We start from the raw sequence: 21,120 nt of genomic DNA, 5'->3' as shown, positions 1-21,120 counted from the left end.
TGCCACGTACACCTGATTGATAGATCATAGCGAACTGGCAATCATTCTTTGAACTACTGCATCAGTTTCTGTTATTAGGGTACCATCTGCATTCACTAAAGTTATTCTTCTACATTCATTTACTCCGATTTAATATTCCATAATGCTCATAACTTTTCTAGTCTGCGATTTATATATTTCAAAACTCCTCTCACCGTTCTCCTTGCGATATTCCTTCCACATTATATTCTTATTGCTCTTATGCTTAATAAGACTGCACGTCTATTTAACTCCCATCCTTTTTTTTTTGCTCTTCGAACTCTAGGGACACATTCAGATACTACCTCATTTATGCATACAGCAATCCCTCGATTAATGCGCCTAATGCGTTATTTAAAACAGGCGCATTAATCGAAAACACACTAATCGAGTATAATAACCTGTGAGGAAAAGTTTAATTCGTTTTACTCAAATCTTTTTTGGCCCTTAAATGTTTTTAATAAAAGAATTAGGGTACATCTCAGGGTCTAGTTAAAGGAAGACCATAAAGCTGAAAGACAATAAAACACATTCTGAATATAAATTTATTATTCTGCTTCTTAACAAAGAATTGAGCTAACGCAGTTTGGCAGGCATTCCGTTTCTTTTGTTTCATACAACCGATGGTATGGTCCTATTGCCTCTTCTGCAAATTTTACTGCTTCTCTGTTCATGAGGGTCAGCCTCTAAGCATTGCTGCTTAAAAACTTCGATTGTACGAAAAATGATTTCAAATTGTTTCTTTGAAATCTCTTTGGGCTTGTCAGTGATTAAAGTGTCTTCCTATTCTTCAGGAGTTTCTCGCTGTACATCTACAATTAGCAGGTCGGAATCACTCAAACTCTTTTGCACACTGTGGAAGAATGTACTTCCAAACGACTCTCATTTTGCTTACAGTAATTTCATTCGACTTTGCGACTTTCTAATCAGGCTGAGATTTCTCTGATTTGGCCAGAAAAGTCTTGGAACACATTTGCTTCGAAAAAAGGCCGGTTTCATCGATATTAAATATTTGTTGGACACAATAGCCCCCTCCCCATTTTCTTCCACAATTTTCTTCAAAAATCCGTGGATAATTTGCGGCCGCCTCTTTATCTCGGCTTGCACCTTCGCCTGTGATTAAACATTATGTAGGCTATTTCCCATTTTGAAAAGCTCAAACCAACCAGCACTAGAATAGAATTCATCTTTTCCATTATTGATAGCCCTTTCTTTCAAGGGTGCAAAGAAGCTTAATGCTTTTGATTTAAGAATGTTAGTGCTTAGCGGAATGTGATTTCGGTTACAATCTTCGATTCATCTAGAAAGAAATTTCTCTAATTCAATCATTATAATACTTTGTTTTCGGAGCAGTCTTATGTTTCTCTTTTAGTATTCAGTAACTTTGCTTAAAATTCCTTTTTTAGTTGATTCACTCATTTTTGTGTTCTTGTCCTATCTTTGCTCTGAACTCTCCTTGTTCATTTTTCTTTATTATTTCAAGTTTTTCTTTCAACAAGATCACTTTTCGAATCTTTTTCACACTTCCACCTTTTCTGTTTCACTTGTTCTTTTACTCGTGATGAAAGATTGGGAAAATACTTGACAATAAAAAAGTAACGAAGACAGTTGCAAAGCAGGCACGAGATATGATCAGCAAAATTTTTGGCGTTAATTTGGAACGTGGTGTGCATGGAAATAGTGTGGTATGCTATTAAAAATTACTTTGTAAAATATTTTAAATCGGTAACTAAATTATTTCATTCCGGTGAGTGATTTTTTTAAAAACTAGTTAGCCATAAAAATGTATAGATAGAAAATGTTTAAAATCTGTGATATTTATTTTGAAGATGTATATAGGCGCATATCGAATTTTAGAGCCGCACTAATCGAATTTAGGTATAAAAAATGACGAACTAATCGAAAACGCACTAATTGGGGACACGCTAATCGAGGGATTGCTGTATTTTCAAAGCTTTCCACACATTGCCGATATCCTTCCCTTTCAACAACTGATACCATGGGACAAGAGACATTCATTGTAAGTGTAATAACTATATATTTCATATATTGTGTAAAATAATCAGAGAGAATTATATCTTTGTACTGAAATAGAACTTTTTATATATGTGGGTCTGAATATGCCTATGACATTAAATATTAATAAATTACCTACTTGTTTCTTTCATGCACTTTCTGCAATTTTCTACACCAATGGAACTCATCAGTGTCGTTGAAGATTTGGAATACATTAATCAAGAGTTAGGGGTGAATCCGATTTTTACATTATTGTTTAAATTCAAAAAATGGAGTTCGCCTCATTTATCCTTTGATGAATTATTTAAAAAGAAACAATTTCGTTAAATGGTGTTTTTCATTATGTCTGCCAGTTTCGAAAATTTGTTGAATCCTTAGCTCTTATATAGAACAGACAGTATATCATTAATACGTCAATAAAAATATTTATATTTAACTTCAAATGAATAATAGCCGAATGGAAAATACAAAATATGGAGAAAACGTCAGTTTTTCGACGTATAAAAACAAGAAAGGATTAAAATGCTGAGATCTCTGTTAAAAAGAAAAACAGAAAGGATGTAGGTAGACATTGGTTGTAGTTTTCAGAGAGGACTTGAAATAATCACTCCCACATTCACAACTATTCGTTCGAGCCTTTCTCCGAGAATTAATTTTTCTGTTGAAAGTGTCCAACAATATTCTGGGTGTCCAACAGCCTGCATATTGTTTTCAACTGACACACTAATTGTTCATGCTGTTCGTGGAACATCGAAGAGGTATGAAATGCAACTTACACTTAAGGCACCCTGAACTAGTGGATATAGAATTCCCATTCTGTGAGATGGCGTTCTTCCAAAATATCATTGTCCGAACACTACCTGACACAATACGAATCTGGTTCTTATGATGAGTTCTTCTATATTTTATTTCAATAAAAAAATAATTATTTTATTATTTTTTTAGGGCAATAAGTTGGCATGGCTCTTTATGTTCTCCAAGTTAATGGAATTTTCTGACACGGTAAGTACTTTATATTTCCTGTTAACCACTCCTTTCTTTATATATATATATATATATATATTCAGTTCCGCGTGGTTTAGCCTATGAAATATTAAAGTCTTTAAGTTTGCTAGCTTATAAATTACGTGAAATTTGATGTGTTATTGATGAACTGTGATTATTTCAATACAAATGTTTTCTGCATATTTCAATTTACAGTTAGCTTCTTTCTCCGTTCGGACTGATATTTCAATAACATCGCACCAATATTATTCTCTAGATAAGCTTGTAGCATAAGCCAATATTTTCGAATGCTTCTGATATATTTATATGTAGGTAAGATAGAGAATCTTCACTCTGTCAGTACTTCCATGCAATGAACAAGTTAAGAATATGACAATTGTCATATTCTTAACTTGTTCAGGCCAGCATATGCACATGTAAAATGCAGGTTTCTTAAACATGTTATTCAATTTCTGTGAGACCATAGATCCTTTAGGCATATATTACATCTCATGACTCACCTTACTTCACTGAGCCGCTGCTGTTGCTGATTGTTAACAATAACGACGCCTTGTTTTCTTCAACAGTTGTTGATTACCGTCAATACCTTTATAATAATAATAATAATAATAATAATAATAATAATAATAATAATAATACTTTTTTTTAACATTGTTATTATTTCTCAGATAAATTATATACATTATATGAACACAATTATGCATACCGAATACTTTCTCGTACATAAAGTTTTTTAAATAATAATAATAATAATAACTGTTTACAACGTATATTATTATAATATTCAAAATGATGATTATTACAGATGTTTCTTTGCAATTTTACACTCTATATATACAATATCAATGGATATAATCACTCCATATTGCATACTTTTGTTACAGTAATTACATACATTTGATTACATATGATACATTACTTACATTTGTTTACATATAATACATACATTAAATACATTGGTTTACATGTGATACGTACATTACATGCATTTGGTTAAATATGATACATGTTGGATGAGAACTAATTTCTTTGCTTTCATCCTCGAAGCTTATATGTAAGCTTATCTGAGGATGACACCAGTTGGTTATTATGTATTGGTTTTTTTGTTTTTTTTTTGCTGTGTTAGGAAGCCACGAAATCTATGATTGAGAAATTCGCGCGCGCGCACACACGCACACGCACACACACACACACACACACACACACACACACACACACACACACACACACACACACACACACACACACACACACACACACACACACACACACACACACACACACACACACACACACACACACACACACACACACACACACACACACACACACACACACACACACACACACACACACACACACACACACACACACACACACACACACACACACACACACACACACACACACACACACACACACACACACACACACACACACAGCGTCGCTGAACTGGAAGCCTGAACGTGGTATTTTCCGTGCGTGTTTCTTGTTCGTAGTATGTACGTACTTAGAGCTGTTTTCAGGCTATTGTAGTTTGTAAGGTTTCTGTATTCAAAAGGTAATTTGTTTATCATGTCTGGGATGTAGAAGTTTCGCGTGGCCTTTCCGTAGTGATTATTGTATTTATATGTGATATAATTAGTTGTCTGAGGTCTTGTTATACGGTATGTATTTCTGACTGTCCTGTAGTTGTCATGGAAATAATGTTTTAGCAAACTGCATAGTGACATAAATGTTTTGCTGTGAGTATTTTGTGTTCTGACATTGCAATGTATATAATGTCGTTATTTTCTCTTTGTTCCCAAAAGATCAGTTTTATCATTTTGTACAGTAGCGACATTAATCTATTTAATTTGCAGGGTGCACAGAAATCATACGTTGTTATAGCGTATCTTAGTATATTTTGGCATAGTGCTTTGTATATTAGTGTTTTTAGGCGTGTGGGAACTATGTATTTTAACCTGTAGAGTTTGCCACTTATTGCTCGGAGTTTGTTGTGTAGATGGGTTTTGTGGCTATTCCAGTTCTTATCTGCATCGACGTAAATTCCAAGGTATCGCATGATTTCAACCTGAGTGATTGTAGTGGTTTTGCTGTTCTGTGTGTGTTTTTTGTGTTGGAAAGTGGATGTTGGATGGTTATATATTTGTTATCAACTGGTCGAGTCAGTGGATTTCTGAATATCATTAATTTTGTCTTTTCTGAGTTTAGGTGTATGGAGATTTTCGTGAGCCAGTCTATGATCAGATTTATGTCATGTTGCATATTTGTTTGGGCTATGCTTGCGTTATTATGGATGGATATTATTGGAATATCTTACGTTTGAGGGTAGCTGATTAATATCGTGAGTGTAAATGTTGAATAGAGTTGGGGAGAGTACAGCTCCCTGTGGTACTCCCCAGGTTACTGGTAGTTACCTGCTTCGGTTTGACCCGATACGTGTGATATGCTTTCTATTTTGGAGGTAGTTTGTAAACCACCTGTGCAGAGGCCCGTCTATTCCAACATGCCTCAGCTTTTCTAACAAGGTTTAATTTGTGAGTGTATCGAATGCTTTAATTATATCAATAAAGACTACCATGGCAATTTTGTTTTTGTCTAAGGTGGTATTAATTAGGTCTGCGAAGTCTTCCAAGAGAGATTTTGTTCCCATTTTTTTCTGAGAACCATATTGTGTTTTAGGGATAATATGAAAGATTTCAGTGTATGCTGTGAGTTTCTTCAGTATGATCCTCTCCATAATTTGATTGATAATTGGTAATGTTGCTATGGGTCTGTAATTGCTGATTAAATTTCTTTTTCCATGTTTGTGTATGGGTGTGATTATGGCGGTCTTTAGCATATTTGGTATCTGTCCTGTTTTAAATATTTTATTAATTAATTTCATTAGGATAGGATTTAAACTAGTTGCATGTTGCTTTATATCTTTAGGTCTTATACCATCAATTCCTGGGCCTCTGTGTGGTTTGATGTGATGTACTGCAGAGAGAAGTGCTGCTTCTTTTATGGTTGGGAACCATAATGTCTGTTTTAATTGTGGTCCAAGTGGAGGGTCTCGTTTTGTGATTGGGGGAATATTTCTGTGCAGTTCTTGGATGGAGTCTGCAAAGTATTGGTTAAAGTAATTTGCTAGTTGTTGGATAGGGTTTTGCGTCTTTCATGAAGCTGTGTTTTATGGTTTCGGAGGTGGTGGTGTTGGGAACACAATCTAGCATCTCACTGATTAGATTCCAGGTTTGTTTCATGTGTTTTTGTGCAGAGGTTAGTTTGTCTCTATAGTAGCTTCTTTTTGCATTTCTGATTTGTGTTTTAAGGCGATTCTTTGTTATCTTATATTCAGTTTTTAAAACTGTGTTATTTGGATATCACTGTAATTTTTTCCATAAAGCGACCTTTCTGTGTATTTCTAGGATTAAGTTTTGTGTTTTGTGTTATCCAAGGATTTTGTGTTGTTTTTGAACGAATTCCGACTTTCTTTGTAGCTTCCTTATATATTTCATCTAGTGTGAGTTTAATGTTGTTGTATAAGATATCTGCTGAATCTGATGCCAGATGTTACCAGTCTGTTTTTCTTATTTCGTGGTTGACTATTTCTTCGTCTATAATTGTTTTCTGTCACTTTTCGTCTCTGGGACATTGCATAGATATTGTGTTGGTGTGCAGGGTTAGAGCGGTGAAATAATGGTCTGCTACTTTGCGCTTTATGACTAATGCAGTGTAACTGTTTGGTGGTTCTCGGACGTTTATATGATCTAGACAGGATGCTGTGATAGTATTCCAAATATTTCTTCTCTAGTACATGATGTTATTGTTGGTATTAGATTATACATGGATAGCGTGTCTAGGTATTGTACAGTGTTGTTCTGGTTTTCGTTTGCAATATTTATGTTTATATCGCCAATTATCATTAGGTATTCGATTGAGCATATTTCCTGGTGTGAAAGCCAGCAATTGAGTTCGTGCAAGAATTTTATCATGTTTAGGTTTGGTGGCCTGTAAATAGCATTTAGTATTATAGGATGCTGTGTATTCGCGGTATTAATGATTTCGAGGCAGAGGCTTTCAGCATGCTCAAACTAATAGGCCGTTTCTTTTGCTATTAATGTTTGTTTGATAAATATTAATATTCCACCCCCTATTTTTGTTTGGCGGCATGACCTATTGTTGGAAGCCTGAAATTTGGAAAGCAGTCGCTTCGTCATTAGTTATGGATACTTCTGTTAGAAACAATATATCAATAATGTCAGGATAATTCTGCAGGTAAGCCTGTAACAATAACCAATGTTTTCGGATGCTTCTGGTGTTAATATGCAAGATTGAGAGACCTCTCGCTTGTACTGTGTGTTGTTTCCATGCATCAAACGATTCTAAAGTACAATTGCTGATGAAGTCTGGTGTAATTACATCTATCTGATGGTTCACATTAATTTTTGTTGTGTTGAGATCTTCTTATTGAACTAAGTTGGAGTCTTTTGTTTCACTCTGGCAACCTATCTTTATCTTCCGAACTTTTTATTTGTATAGACTTTGAAGTCTGTAATAGTAACAATAATAATACTTATTATTTTGCAGTAATCTATTCGTTTCTTAAAAAGCATTTACTTTTTTTCAGATGTTTTTTGTTTTGAGAAAAAAATTCGACCACATTAGTAACTTACACGTCATACATCACACAGGAACATTTATTAGCTCTTGGATTACTGTGAGATATGCTCCAGGTGAGATTATTTTATTCCTTTTAGTTTCTATTTAAATGTTTTTTAAAAACTATAACATCGTGCTGTTATTTACTTTATTCTCTCTCTCTCTCTCTCTCTCTCTCTCTCTCTCTCTCTCTCGCATAGATAGATAGTAGCATGCTTTGTCTAATTGGATATACAACGTTATATATCTTCTTCTTTGAGTGCCATCTCCTATCGGAGGTCGGCGACCACCTTGGCAAATTTTGAACGATCCTCAGCCACTCTATACAGTCCCTCAGAGCTCTTGCCAGTCCACTGGCTGATGTCCGCCAGCCAAGATTTTCTTCGTCTTCCTTGTCCTCTTCTTCCATTTATCTTCCCCTTTATAAGCAATTGAGGTATTTTATATTTTTTTTATTATGAAGTAGGTGACCAAGTTTTGCAGTTTTCCTTCTTTTTATGCTATCTAAAAGTTCACGTGAATTCCTCATTTGTTCGGGTACTTCCTGATTGGACGTTTCTGCTGTCCATGGGATTTTTAACATTCATCTGTATAACCACATCTCAAAGGCTTCCCGTTTTTTTATTGATGTTGTCTTCAAGGTCCAAGTTTCTGCACCGTACAGCAATACAGACCACACATAGCATTTCACCATGGCTCTAAATTTAATGGCTCTAAGCTCTAAATTTAAACTGCGGTTACACAGTGTTGATTTGATTTCATCAACACTGTGTAACACTGGTATTCTATCAGGGCCTAAGGCTTTACTAATTTTAGCTGAGTTCAGTGCACATTCTACCTCTGATCGTAGCATGCATGGACAATCCATCTGTTCATAAGTATTTTCTAGGTTCTGTCTGTTATCAGAAAAGAATTCGTCTACATATTTCACCCATTCTTGTATTTTGTCATCTTTTTCTGATATTATTTCTCCCTTTTCGTTTCGAAGGACACATAATTGTTTTTTCATAAATATACCTGAGGTCTCTTTCAGCTTTTTGTGTAGATTAAATCTGTCATGCTTTTCTTGTAGAATTTCAATTTCTCTACATTTTTCATTCATCCAGATTTCTTTTGCTTCTTTGATCTTGCCTTTAATAATTTTTTGAAGCGCTTTATATTTTGTTGGGCTGTGATTTTTATATGATCTGCGTTGATCCATGAGAGAAAGAATTTCGTCAGTTATCCAATCTTTCTTTTTTACTGCTGTATCAGAACACAAGGTATTGATACATTTATCTTTGAAGACAGATTTTAATTTGACCCATGATTCATCAACCCTCATGACGTCATCATTCTTGATAAGTTCTATCTCTTAATTCAGATCTTGACTCAATTTATTTCTTATTTCTGGGATTTTTAACTTTCCTAAATTAAACCTTTTTTGTTGATGTTTCTGAAGTATAGCTGTCAGTCTAATTTTTAACACTGTCACCAGTAGATTATGATCAGATGCAATATCCGCACTAGGATAGGTTTTCGTGCTTTTTGTGGAACTTCGAAATCGTTGATTAATTAGCAAGTAATCAATTTGGTTTCTGACTATATTTGTATTATTATCTTGTGGTGATCGCCAAGTATATAGCCTTCGGGATGGTAGCTTAAACCATGTGTTTGTGACTATTAGCTTCTCTTCTTGGCAGAATTGAATAAGACGGTCTCCTCTCTCTCTCTCATTCCTTGTTCCCAGTCCTTTCGCCAACTATATCTCCACTTCTACCTTTCCCAACTTTAGCATTGAAATCACACCCATGACGATGTTAATATCATGTTTTTGTGTGTTTTTCATTAGTTGTTTTAATTGGTCATAAAATTCTTCGATCTCGGTATCACTCTTGTCAGCAGTAGGGGCATAGACCTGTATAAGATTAATATCTAGTGGTTGACCTTTTAGTTTTAATAACATCATCCTATCTGAGTAGGGGATGAAGCTCAACAGTGACTTATTGGCATCTTTGTTTAATATTATTCCAACTCCATTTTGATAGTTGTTTTCACTACTTCCAGACTGGTACATTTTCATGTCATTAACTTGAGTTTTGCCTGATCCTGGCCACCTAACTTCAGTCATTCCTAAAATCTCAATTTCAAGTCTTTTCATTTCCTGAATAGCATTTCTTAGCTTACCTGCTTCGTACAGCGTTCTGACATTTCAAGTTCCTAGTTTTAGTGAACGCACAATTCTGAGCCCGGAGATTCTTCGCACCCCTGTCCCATTTAAGGGACGCGGGAACTCGGGGCCATCTGTGTAGATTTGCTTGCCATGGTGGTTAGTCTGGAGAGAATAGAGTTGTAGTTTCTCCATTTGCTTTCTGCTCCGCAGTATTACAAACGTACACAATAAACTGTATTTCCATCTGCAATTTTCTAACAACAAGCTTTACCGTCATCATGAGACTTCAACCTTGTGTCAGTACTGACAAAGCTGCTTCCCTTTGTCAGAGGATTGAATCCTTTAATTTATATATATATTATATTATATTATATACGTTATATATATTAAAATTAATTAATTAAATAATATTAAAAGTATACTAGAATATTTTGATTTTATTGCAGTATTTTATTGAAACTAATAAAATAAAATACAACCATTAAACATTATGATTACATAACTGAGTTATTTTCGTATAGGTGGTAGCTCAGCTGTAACTATACTGCTGAACAGCTTCGTGCATACAATTATGTACATATACTATGGTTTGGCAGCATCAGGTACAAAGATGAAAAAGTATCTCGGGTGGAAGAAATATATCACCCAAATACAGATGGTAAGTAGAAAATGTCAAAAAAAGTAATTCAAATAACAATTGATTGTATTTATCTCCATTAACTGAAATTTAGTGCAAACGCTTCTAATCAGTTTGGACTGATCAATTAAATACTTATTATTATCATCATATTATTATTTCTTGGAGTTTTTATTAAAACTGCAAAAAAACGTTTTAATTCTCTCTTAAGGGTTGCTTTCGTTTCTCATTTCTGAGATGCCAGGAATGTGAAATGACGCTGCAGAATTCGTTTTTAACCTGGGGTTGCAGTGCTGGTCATTGAGGCTAATCCAATTTTTATTTCAATCTAAGAAGATGACTATGATGTGAAAGGCATATATGTTTGACTTTGAGGAGTATTAAGTTAGTGTTATTAACTGCAATATGATTATGACTGAAAATTTCATTAATCTTCGGTTGTGTAGTTAGATTGTTCAAAATTGTCACGGATATTTTTGAATACTTCCCCACCTCCATAGCTACAAATTCCATACCGAATTCTTCAATATGCCAGTGCATAATACGAGCTGAAAACTTTATGTGATATATGCAGTCAATGTACATTCTGTACAAGGTGTACCTTTGTTTGTTTGTAACTGCTTGATATGGGTTTCCGTAATCTAAAGATTATGGTTCATGTGTATGATATTGGTAGTTGTGGACCATCTGAATAGTTTCGCAACAGAATTATGTGATATGTGACTTCTAAGGTCGCAGGTAGTGGTATGTATTTAATTGGCTGGATTTCTTCTCTAACTTTCAGTTGAAAAAGGATAGATTTAGTTTTCTGGATGTTAATTTTGATTTTGTTTTCACCGAATCTTGTATGCCGTCTTAATAAATCAGATTCCATGTTAAGCTTCAAGGTTGAACTCGTTGAACTCGCAATGATATATATATATTTTTAAATCATTGCTAGTTCAATGATTTTTGAGAGAATTAATAGATGCAGATTGGTTTGTAGTTTGTGTAATTATTGATTATGACAGATGGGTATAATTTAATTTATTAGGTCTATTATGAATTCCAGTTGAGAACAATTTGCTTATGACATCAAGGAGAAATCTTGGGTGGGATTTAGTAAACGTTTGTAGCATTTTTACAGTTATGCCATCATATCCTACAGCCTTATTCTGCTTAATATTGGTAGTAGTTCATGTTCCGAGATTTCTGAAAGGAACATAGAGATTACACTTCCTGTACGGGCTGTTATCAACGTTTGAGAGCTATTTATCTGATAAACTTCTACCTCAGAGTTTACAGAAATTAGAGTTTATCTTCGTGGAAACACTTCAAAAACATGAACAAATGTAACAATTCCTCGTCGATATGTGTTTAGGCGATACTATTTCCAGGTAGTCAATTACCGCATTTTATTAGATGGGTTTGCACCCCTCAATTAGGGGTTTTTCCTTCAGTACATCCTGAAGTCTTCTTGGAATGGACTCAAATAAGTTTTGCGTAGTTTCTGTTGAAACTTTTATTCTTGAAGAACATCTTCAAGTTGTTTTAAAGACGTTGAAGATGGGAATATGTTTCTCTTTCTAGTCTTCAAAAACTGACCAGAATGGTTGTTCAATAATGTTGAAATCTTGTGATTGTGCTGCCAGGGAAGATGCTGAAGTTCATCTTCAACTCTTCAAATCACGGCTGTACTGTCCTAGCTATGTGAATGGGGATATTTTCTTCTTGGAATACTCCATTATTGTTTGGAATTAACGTTTGGATCAAGGGGTGTATTTGATTACGGAAAAAGTCCAAATAAACACTTGCAGTAATTTCGCCATGAAGTATAATAATGGGACCAACAGAATACCAAGCTATTGCTGCCCAGATCATCAGAGAACCTCCCCTGTGCTTTATTGTTGGAAACACGCATTCCGGATTGTAGGCTTCCTCGGGTGTTCTCCAGACGTCAATAAAATAGTCCTGATCTAACAAAAAACAGCTTGAACGTCGATTCATCTGATCATACCACACCGTTTCAGTTTTCTAATATCCTGGTTTGATGGTCGTGACACAATCGTTTACACACCGTTCTTTTCAGTAATCAGCGGTTTAGTAATTACAGCTCTACCGTGAATATTGGGTTTAGGAAGCTCACATTGGACAGTTTTTGCAAAATGAATATTCAGTTCTGCTGTTATTTGTGCTGCAGTAGTTCTGTGATTTTTCGAAAAAGCAATCCTCCTCAATATCCGGTGATTTTTCTGTCATTTTTGATGTTGAGCATTGGGTACCTCGCATGTTCACCTGAGCTAACACCACTCGAGCGTTTTTAAGGGGAAGGGTACCTCAAAGATAACGTTTATAGCACGCATCCTACGCCACTTTATTCGTTAAATGATGTTTGCAAATCAGTTTCTTACCGGCGATGCAAAATTATACAAATTAAGTGGATATCAAATTTTGTATTGCCGACATGAAGCCTTTTGGCTCTTTATTTTTAGTAAATACTTTACGCACTGACCGAGAATTCGCTTTCGAAAAATATACCTCTCCAACTCTTCGAGTTTCTTACTACTAAGAGTTTTTGCTCTCTTAGATTTCTGCCTATCCCTGACGAAAACCAATGAGTTTGAAATAGCTGTCGGGTCAGTGAAACCTATCAAAATGGACCAATAGGAAGCGAATATATGGAGCCTATATAGCATGCATACAACCTATTGGGTTCGGATAGGTCAACTTGTAGTATGGTGGCGATCATATTTCCGGTAAGCTCTCTGGTCAAATTCTGCACGAAACTTCTATAGTTTCTGTAGTCAGCTTTGAGATGATGTTGGATTTGACAAAACGTATGATTCTTTATATCTAAACTTTATTGTAACATTATCTCTAAATTATAAAATTATTAAATTAAATTTAATAAGATTCTAACAGTTATTAACAACCAAAGTGTGCATACACTTTAGGGATACTCTTTATACCCCACATGAGAATTTTCAAGACGTAGAGAACATCAATAGCGTGTGTTTAAACAAATGACTAAAGGAAAGGAAGAACTCGTTGATATGCGTCTTCAAAGGCAGGAGGCAGTGGTCTGTTTTCTGAAGGCAACAACTTTCCGTTTATTTTCATTCTAAAGAACAGAAATAGATCGAATGAGAGATGAAGAGTAGTTCGTAGAGTGAAAATAAACGGAAGAAATACTATGATAAATATTAAAGAACCATATGGAAAGATGTAACCTATTGTAAAATGCACGAAGCAGCCCAAAATAATCCAAATGTGTTTTTCCAAACCTTTCAGTTTTATGTATCTAAAGTTGGGTGGAGATGGCTGGAAACGTTTCTCTGGTTTGAGAGTGATAGATTTCATATTGCTGGTAAGTCATCAGTTGATGGCCATGTTAGCTGGTGAAGACTGTCTCCATAATTTTTGAAACAATTGAAATGAGAGCATTGAGATGATAGCATACGGATTGACTTTTGTTGCCCCTTTTTTGGAAACTTTTGAAATACAGGATCCTTTCCAATACTTTGCATGTAAACAATATAGGATGTTGGTTTCCTATATTTTTTACATGGAAAGTACTGCATGGAAAGAATTTCGTATCCAAACATTTCGAAAAAAGGGCATCCGTATGGCCTGTTTTTATTTTGTGTCCGAAAACTAGGTTGTGATATATTTGAGGGTATCGTATAGACCTTAGTCACCAGCACATTTGTTGCTGCCTAAGCGTTTTAGAATTCTTCAGATTCTTCTGATGTAAGATTACAATAATGATTTATTTATTCATGATGCTGTAGAAGGTAATTCGCTCAGATCAACAATGCAGAAGATAAGTAAATGAATCGTTCCAATTGGCGAATTTCTTTTTTGGGCGATGTTCAAAATGATGTGAGCATGTGAGTATGGACGTGAAGAATTAGCACAAAATGATTCTGACAACTGAACACGAAGTTTGACTGCCATAAGAAAGTAAAAATTATTTTCCATTTGGCCTTTATGTGTATAAATGGAAGACTACCTCTCTCTCTTTCTCTCTCTCTCTGTACAAGAAGAAACTCACCTTTGATAAAGCTTGGGAAGTTACAACTTTGAACTTTAGTAGTGTCAATTCTCAACACTTCGCCTATATTTATTGGTGGATGAGTCTGTGTTGAATTCTCAGTAGTGGTCTCAATATATTACCTAGATGTTAATCATAAGGTGTTGTTTAGTTGGTTATGCACCAACTATTGATCAATGATGATAACAGTACTGGTAAGAAGACGTTATTGAACCCTCAAGTGCAATCATGACGTTATTGTGATATATCAGTTAGAGTGAACAAGTAAAAAGGGTGAAGTGTTGGTGATGGCTACTTCCCTTTACCAGTGAAGCTGCAAAGGAAACTAGTTATATTTGGTTCATAACTCCATGTCAATAAATCGATTGTGGAATCTCACAGTAGGAATGTGAGCAGGAGCCTTTATATATCAATACATGATTATACATTTAATTATCTAAATTTACTGAAATTTTAAAAAGTAGTTTGTCGTAATCATAATAAAGATTAATGGCTGATGTTTTTAATATATTTCAGGTGCAGCTCCTTTTTCTGGTTCTTTACTATTTCCAAATTCCTATAATACAAACTTGTGACTATCCCACAGAAGTTTGTGCACTTCAAGGTTTACTGTGTTTAATGTATTTGTTTTTGTTTATGAATTTTTATTTTCATGCTTACATCAGATCTCCACAAGGAAATCGACATCTCTCCAATTCAGTTAATCAATCAGCTCCTGCAGATCTACCAAGATATAAAGAAGAAAACGAATTTTCGATCATTCCATATAAGTATCAAAATGGATCAACGGTATGCCGAAAAGCGAGATCTATAAATTAATAACTGCATCAATGAATTAATTGTTTCTCTCAACCCCAGAGGTGAATTGGGGTGAAAGCATTATATGTTGTGAAGTTACTGGTATATTATTAATGATAAACTCTGTAGATGTGAATAGCAAAATAAATAATATTTCTGAAAGAGATGTTGGCAGTTTACTTTACTTTTCTTCGTATAAACGCTTAATAAATTAGTTTATCTATCTATTTCTTTGTAAATTAATACCCTAAAAAAAGCCATATTTTGGACCCATTAAAAGCGTATCACTCAATCCTTTTTTAATCCGAGCACTCACAGGAACACAAAAACGTTGTCGCTGGATGGAGTTGACTAAAATTTATTTTGTACTCAGCTACCTGTTATTTACTTTTTTGTCAGGCGTTTCATATTAGACGTGTAGTTCAGTGGAAGTGTTGTGTACTCACACGGCGCTAGGACGCCTGAAGAAAGAGCGTGGTAAGTTCGATCGACTAGAGGAGCTTTTTGTAAGTATTTTTTCGTCCGGTTCCCTATTTCTGGCATTAGCATACGGAGTTTTTCCTCCCAGAATCTCCAGTTTTTCGCCCCATAAACTCGACCGTATCAATTACAGTAATTACAATAGTGTTAGGATTAGGGATCATGAGATGGTGGCACTTGTCAGCTGTCTCTCTTCACCGGATGCCGTGAATGAGCCTACTGCCGTTGGAGAGTGAACTTCTCCCTCAGTCTCCAAAAGTTAGATAGGGTTAAAACGGCCTTTATTCTCAATAATCCACCAACGCCGTTATTCCAATGAGAGAATAAAGGTATTATTCCCAATAAGGGAATCTTATTTATTTATTTATACAAAATATAAGCCTAATATATTAGTTTATTCATTCTGTTTTTCTGAATTTTAATAGCCTGAATGTATTTAAATAAAAATTGGAATTCTCAAACTCGTTAAAAACAAAATCAATCATTCATTTTTTCATCAGAAGATTTGTAGGCAGGGGGCCTGGTTGGATGAAATTGATTGAACTTTGATTTAGTATCCACCTAAACTGCTGTCCATGTTTTTAGATTTTGCTTTCAGTCTCATGATTTTAGTGGCAAAAATTTGAAGTGATATTAATTATGAAAATTCCCGAACTTAGCATTTGGATGCGCGCGCTTGTGTGTGTGAAAACAGTTCAGTTAGCTCCTAAATTTATGATTACTTATGTATTATATCATATTACACTGTATTACGGTATATTATTATTTGCAATAGTGCAATGAAATACAATAAAATTAAAACTAGCAAAAGAGAAACCATCGGTAGGAACATGGCATGTCTGTACTTTATGGACTCCTGAAAATCTAGAGTTACTTTGCAAGGAGATGGAGCGATACTGATGTGGCTTCCTTGGATAAGAGTAGATGCGCTAGACAGAGTAAGGAGTTATAAGAGATGTAATAATCGTCTGTTCTGGCAATAGTATAAAACATGACGCAGGGTGTGGATTTCTTCTCAGTAAAACAGGAAGGAAAGCATGATTAGGTTACAAACTAGCAAAAGTAAGAATAATGATGGCAAGAATTGCAGCATTATCATTTAACACCACAGCGGTCCAGGTCTATTCACCCACTTCCTAAAGTATTGAAGAAGAAATAGAGTTATTATATAGCAACTTGGAAACAATCTTGACATCATTTCCAAAAAAAGATTCTAATTGTTGGAGGAGATTGGAATGCGAAAATTCGAAAGGTCAATGATGGACGGGAAAAAATGATGGCCAAATATAGATATGAAGTGATGAAGAGGAGAAAAGCAGAAAGAATGCTTGAATTTGTCTTGAAGCATGCCATGCTAATTTGTAACACACAATTCCACAAAAAGACTGCAGAAAGTGGACATGGTGGTCACCTGATGGAAGAACATGCTTATCATAATTCTCATAAAAAGAAGAGCTGGATCAAAACAGTTCATCCGTTCAAGGAGCAGACATGGAATCAGATCATAGTTTAGCGATTTCCGGTATCAATTTGAAACTCAAGCGACAAGTGACGGCACACAGTTTCAGGGTCAGAAGAGAGAGAGAGAGAGAGAGATTAGGACAATGAGCGAGGTAATTACAGAGATAGCGCATAACACAGTGCTCGAGAAAAAAAACTCAAATATCCATTAGAAAACGAACTGAAGGATCGAAACAACAAAGTGGTGTCTACAAATGAAACTCAGTAAAACAAACGGTCCCAGTGACAGAAAAGCCAAAAAAAGGTGGATCTTACAGGAGACATTAAAGATAATTAAAAAAATCATTGAAGATTAGGAGAAAGAGAGAGAGAGATCTCTGTGGAAATGGAAGAACAATAAAGGACAAGTGAAGAAGGAGGTTAGGAGGACGAATCGAAAGGGCTAGAGGAACAGTGTGAGGATATCAATAAATACTATGATGAATATAGAACAAAAGAAGTATATAAGATTATCAGAAAAATCAATAAACTATGAATTAATAATCGGGCCATAAGTTTTTAAGCGAAAATAGTAAGTGAAAAAAATTTGAGTTATCAGTTTTTATTATATCAGTCTTAAAAAAACAGAAAAAAAAATTTCAAGTACGAGATATGAAACAAGCATGAAAATGAAAGTCAATGAAAAATTATTATCACGTAAATATCCTGGTTTGATGGTCGTGACACAATGGCTTACACATATCAGCGTCCTTTTCAGTAATCAGCGATTTAGCAATTACAGCTCTACCGTGAATATTGGGTTTATGAAGCTCACATCGGACAGTTTTTGCAAAATGAATATTCAGTTCTGCTGTTACTTGTGCTGCAGTAGTTCTGTGATTTTTCAGAAAAGCAATCCTCCTCAATATCCGGTGATTTTTTCTGTCATTTTGGATTTTGAGCATTGGGTACCTCGCATTACTTTGTAAAAACAAAGTAATATAGTTTATGCATCACGATATGTGTGTCTCCCTGCTTTATTGGCAAGCATCGATAAAATTGTTGGATATTTTCTAACGAAAATGCGTTCTTTAATGTGCGCCAAAATCTCGGTTGTCGTCGGATGAAGTTGCCTTTGTTATCCCCACTCGTGATGACTCACATTGTTATCTCGCGCCAATTTGCATGGCGATATCACGAAGTATAGGTATAAAATTATTTTTAATTTATTATTCATATTATAAAATGCATTATTTAAATAATTCAGCATACGGGCCACATGCCGTGTAAGTATGGTCAATCTTTTATGGGCCGCCAAAAATGCACGTTTGGACCGCATGCGGGCCGCCGTTATAGATCAGAATGGGCTGTAATCAAATCTCATGAAGTGGATAGGAATCTCATACGAGTATGTCTCCTGGAGAACATCATTGACAACAGAGGCTGCTGGAAGAAACTGGAGAAATAGGAAGATGATTCAGGATAACAAGAGACATGGGCCAAGGAGACCAAATAACCCCAAGTCATTATTGCGAAAGATGAAGAGTAACTAGAAGTAGTGCTGAAGTCAAATGAAGAAGAAACGGATATGGGTTGATAACGAACATATATAAAACCAAAACAATGAAAGAGGTCTACGGAGAAGAGCTAGAAGAAGTTAGGAATTTCACATATCTGGGGAGTAGCATGACGCATGATTTAGACTGTAAAAAAATAGATAAGATCTCCGATAACAAAATCTAAAGTTAACCTACAGGATGGACAAGCATGGAAAAGTAAATCAGTGAGTCTCCCCGTAAAGCTCAGGGTACTGAAACATGCATATTCACAAGTGCTGTGAATATGGCTGTGAGACATGGGTAATGGTCAAAGACTCTTTGAGACGAATATTGGATTTCGCAAGAAGACAATATGAAATAAAATACCATTTAGTGTAACAGGAGTGGGAACAGTATTGGATAAAGCTTAGGACTACTACAATATTTGGCAAGAAACGATGGTACGATTTTCATACCATGGCTTTCTTAGTATTTGACTACTCAAACAGTCTCTGTATTTAAGAAGAATACAGTCTCTTTTGGATAGTTGAGATGCATAATGAGTTACTGCCACTTATAAAACGCATTTTCTTTATATATCTCTGAAAACTGATCACATCTATGTCACTTGTCACTCCCTCGTTATGTAATTTTCTGTCTTGCGCAGTGAAGTCATTTTCTTTGACTTTTAATGTCTTGGCATGGAAATGAGTCAATAAATCTAGGATGCAATTTTTCCTGCCTTTTACCTTTTAGGATGCCTTTTACCTTTTAGCATAAGTAATCGTTTTTCTTACAATATTCAGTGAATCAGTTATTAATTTATAGCTCAATAGCTTTTGTAAACTGTTATGTAATGAGTTATATACTATTTGACTGATTACATTATTTATTTAGATACACTTTGAGCAATTTCTTACTTTAATTTAGAATAACCGAGATAATGGTTCTTTGTACAAAGTTCACCGCTAAGTTTTAGTTCAGCAATTTCCTAAGGATAAAAACTACTGTGATAATGAATTTTCCTTAGGAAGTTTACAGAGAACAGTGAAAATTATATGTACAATGGGAAAAAAATTGATTGCCTTGTCCCTCCATAAATGCAAACCAAAGAAACGAAAGGCAAAACAAATACAACACAAACAGGTTACATTCATTCACATTTTTATGTGAATCCGATGCATGAAAGTTTCAAATGTATGGTATATCCATACGGCGATTGGAGTAAAAGTTTGTAATCAGGAAAATTCTACCGACAGACAAAATATGGAACTTTTACAAGTCATTACAGGTCTTCAATAAGCATACGGTTTGTATTATATGCATATAATGCATATGCCACAACGATTTTCGGAACACTGTGGTTTCCAGTTTGGAAACTGTAGCAATCTACACGGCTAAACATCTCGGAATTTACCAAAATTAATAAAGAAATATGGGAAAACAAACAAAATATAATTAGCCATAGATAACTTCGTTTTACACGAAACAACTGCTAGATTCTTTCTTTTAACTTCTAATAAATAAATAAACTCATAAAAGAATACTACAATCATTTTATGATTTAAATATACTGTGCGTGTTTACAAGTTTAAGAGAAATTAATATCAAAACTGAGTTTTAATAAATTATTTAACCAAAATATAAAGCATGAAAGAGAACAATCTGAATTAGGGTTGGATGGATTATTTGGAAGAAACATTAAGAATATTTCGAAGAACATCCTTATTAACCTTTTCATTATCAGATATTCGCTAATTAGTTTTCATTAACCTCGATTCAGTGACTTGTATTGTTGTCAAATAAATAAATAAATAAAATAAAATAAATAAAGATAACAGTCAATATGTTTAGAAACTCAGTTGTCAGAAATCTTGTGTCTGACGATGTTGAAGAGCTGGTCACAGCAACCTTATCATTTTTTCTTGTTGTTTTCATGTTACGTTTACTGTATTTGTAAATGTAAACAAAAATTAAAATAATAACGTGATAATTTGAAATCTCTAGTATTTCATCATATGGTTATAGAAATACTGAAAGTGGAAAACGGTTACTTGAAATTGCATGTTTATCATGTGTATATATATATGTTAAAGATACCAAGTAATTTTAAACCTGGTTTTACTCCATTTCCCAAGTAAACAAACAGACTAAAAGTCAAGTTTGCGCCTGCAATTGATGCAAGTCTATCTGATCCCACAGGTAGTGCAAGACCAGGGCAACTCGTGGCAAAGGTGGAACAAGCTCCGATCACTAATCTTAATATTTACCCTTAATGCCAAAACACATCTCCAAGAAGGGGATGTATGATGTTTTGTATTAAAGGCAAGGGGCCACTACCCAGACCGGTTTCGAC

General features: G+C 34.8%; 1 protein-coding gene across 1 annotated transcript in view; it reads left to right on the top strand.

Moving 5' to 3' along the window:
• LOC150093076 (very long chain fatty acid elongase 7-like) overlaps positions 1–15,083 on the top strand; it is a 124,439-nt gene extending 109,356 nt beyond the window's left edge. Inside the window, exons 4-6 of the mRNA XM_090414149.1 lie at positions 2,980–3,036; positions 7,655–7,760; positions 15,025–15,083. Of these exons, the coding sequence (XP_090270275.1) occupies positions 2,980–3,036; positions 7,655–7,760; positions 15,025–15,083 (222 nt within the window). The remainder of the gene's footprint in view (positions 1–2,979; positions 3,037–7,654; positions 7,761–15,024) is intronic.
• The last annotated feature ends 6,037 nt before the right edge of the window (positions 15,084–21,120 follow it).

This window comes from Typopeltis vanoorti, chromosome 24 (genome assembly GCF_054136105.1).
Source record: "Typopeltis vanoorti isolate ZY-2024b chromosome 24, IOZ_Tvanoo_1.0, whole genome shotgun sequence".
Classification (NCBI taxonomy): domain Eukaryota; kingdom Metazoa; phylum Arthropoda; class Arachnida; order Uropygi; family Thelyphonidae; genus Typopeltis; species Typopeltis vanoorti.
This window is presented reverse-complemented; position numbering and strand designations above follow the sequence as displayed.